Source organism: Neoarius graeffei, chromosome 1 (genome assembly GCF_027579695.1).
Source record: "Neoarius graeffei isolate fNeoGra1 chromosome 1, fNeoGra1.pri, whole genome shotgun sequence".
Lineage (NCBI taxonomy): Eukaryota > Metazoa > Chordata > Actinopteri > Siluriformes > Ariidae > Neoarius > Neoarius graeffei.
In genome coordinates this window covers 16,451,581-16,452,479 of record NC_083569.1, presented here as the reverse complement: position 1 = coordinate 16,452,479, position 899 = coordinate 16,451,581, and the positions used below count along the sequence as shown (strand labels likewise).

General features: G+C 40.5%; 1 protein-coding gene across 1 annotated transcript in view; it reads left to right on the top strand.

Moving 5' to 3' along the window:
- The window catches only part of mmp14b (matrix metallopeptidase 14b (membrane-inserted)), a 32,022-nt gene extending 31,465 nt beyond the window's left edge, over window positions 1-557 (top strand). The window contains exon 10 of the mRNA XM_060930024.1: window positions 88-557. Within this exon, the coding sequence (XP_060786007.1) occupies window positions 88-485 (398 nt within the window). The 3' untranslated portion in view covers window positions 486-557. The remainder of the gene's footprint in view (window positions 1-87) is intronic.
- The last annotated feature ends 342 nt before the right edge of the window (window positions 558-899 follow it).

The following is an 899-nucleotide window of genomic DNA, read 5'->3' as shown; positions in this document are numbered from 1 at the left end:
TAAATGCAATGTATATGGCTCTGCCTTGGAAAGCATAAACTGAATAAACATCTTTACAGAATACTAAAGACAATCTCTGACTTTCAGGTTTCACATATTTCTACAAAGCCAATAAATACTGGAAGTTTAACAACCAGTTGATGAGAGTGGAGCCTGGTTACCCCAAGTTTGCCTTAAGCGATTGGATCGGCTGTCCAGAGGAGGACCCTAAGACAGGCGGAGGTCGAACTGATGGTGGTAGTGATGGCGATGGCAAGAACAATGACAAAGGGAGTGATGATGAGGAGAAATTGGAGGAAACAGAAGTCATTGTCATTGAGGTGGACAACACTCCTGATGATCAAAGTGGAGTGGCGGCAATAGTGTGGCCACTTGTGTTGCTGGTGTGTTTAATTTGCACGCTGGGAGTCTTGCTCTTTTTCCAGAAGTATGGCACTCCACGTCACCTACTCTACTGTAAGCGTTCCTTACTAGACCAGGTGTAGGGAGGTGAAGAGGAGAAGGGGGATGAAGATAAAGGTAAAAGAAGTATGATATACAACCCCGATTCCAAAAAAGTTGGGACAAAGTACAAATTGTAAATAAAAACGGAATGCAATGATGTGGAAGTTTCAAAATTCCATATTTTATTCAGAATAGAACATAGATGACATATCAAATGTCTAAACTGAGAAAATGCATCATTTTAAAGAGAAAAATTAGGTGATTTTTAAATTTCATGACAACACATCTCAAAAAAGTTGGGACAAGGCCATGTTTACCACTGAGACATCCCCTTTTCTCTTTACAACAGTCTGTAAACGTCTGGGGACTGAGGAGACAAGTTGCTCAAGTTTAGGGATAGGAATGTTAAGCCATTCTTGTCTAATGTAAGATTTTAGTTGCTCAACTGTCTTGGG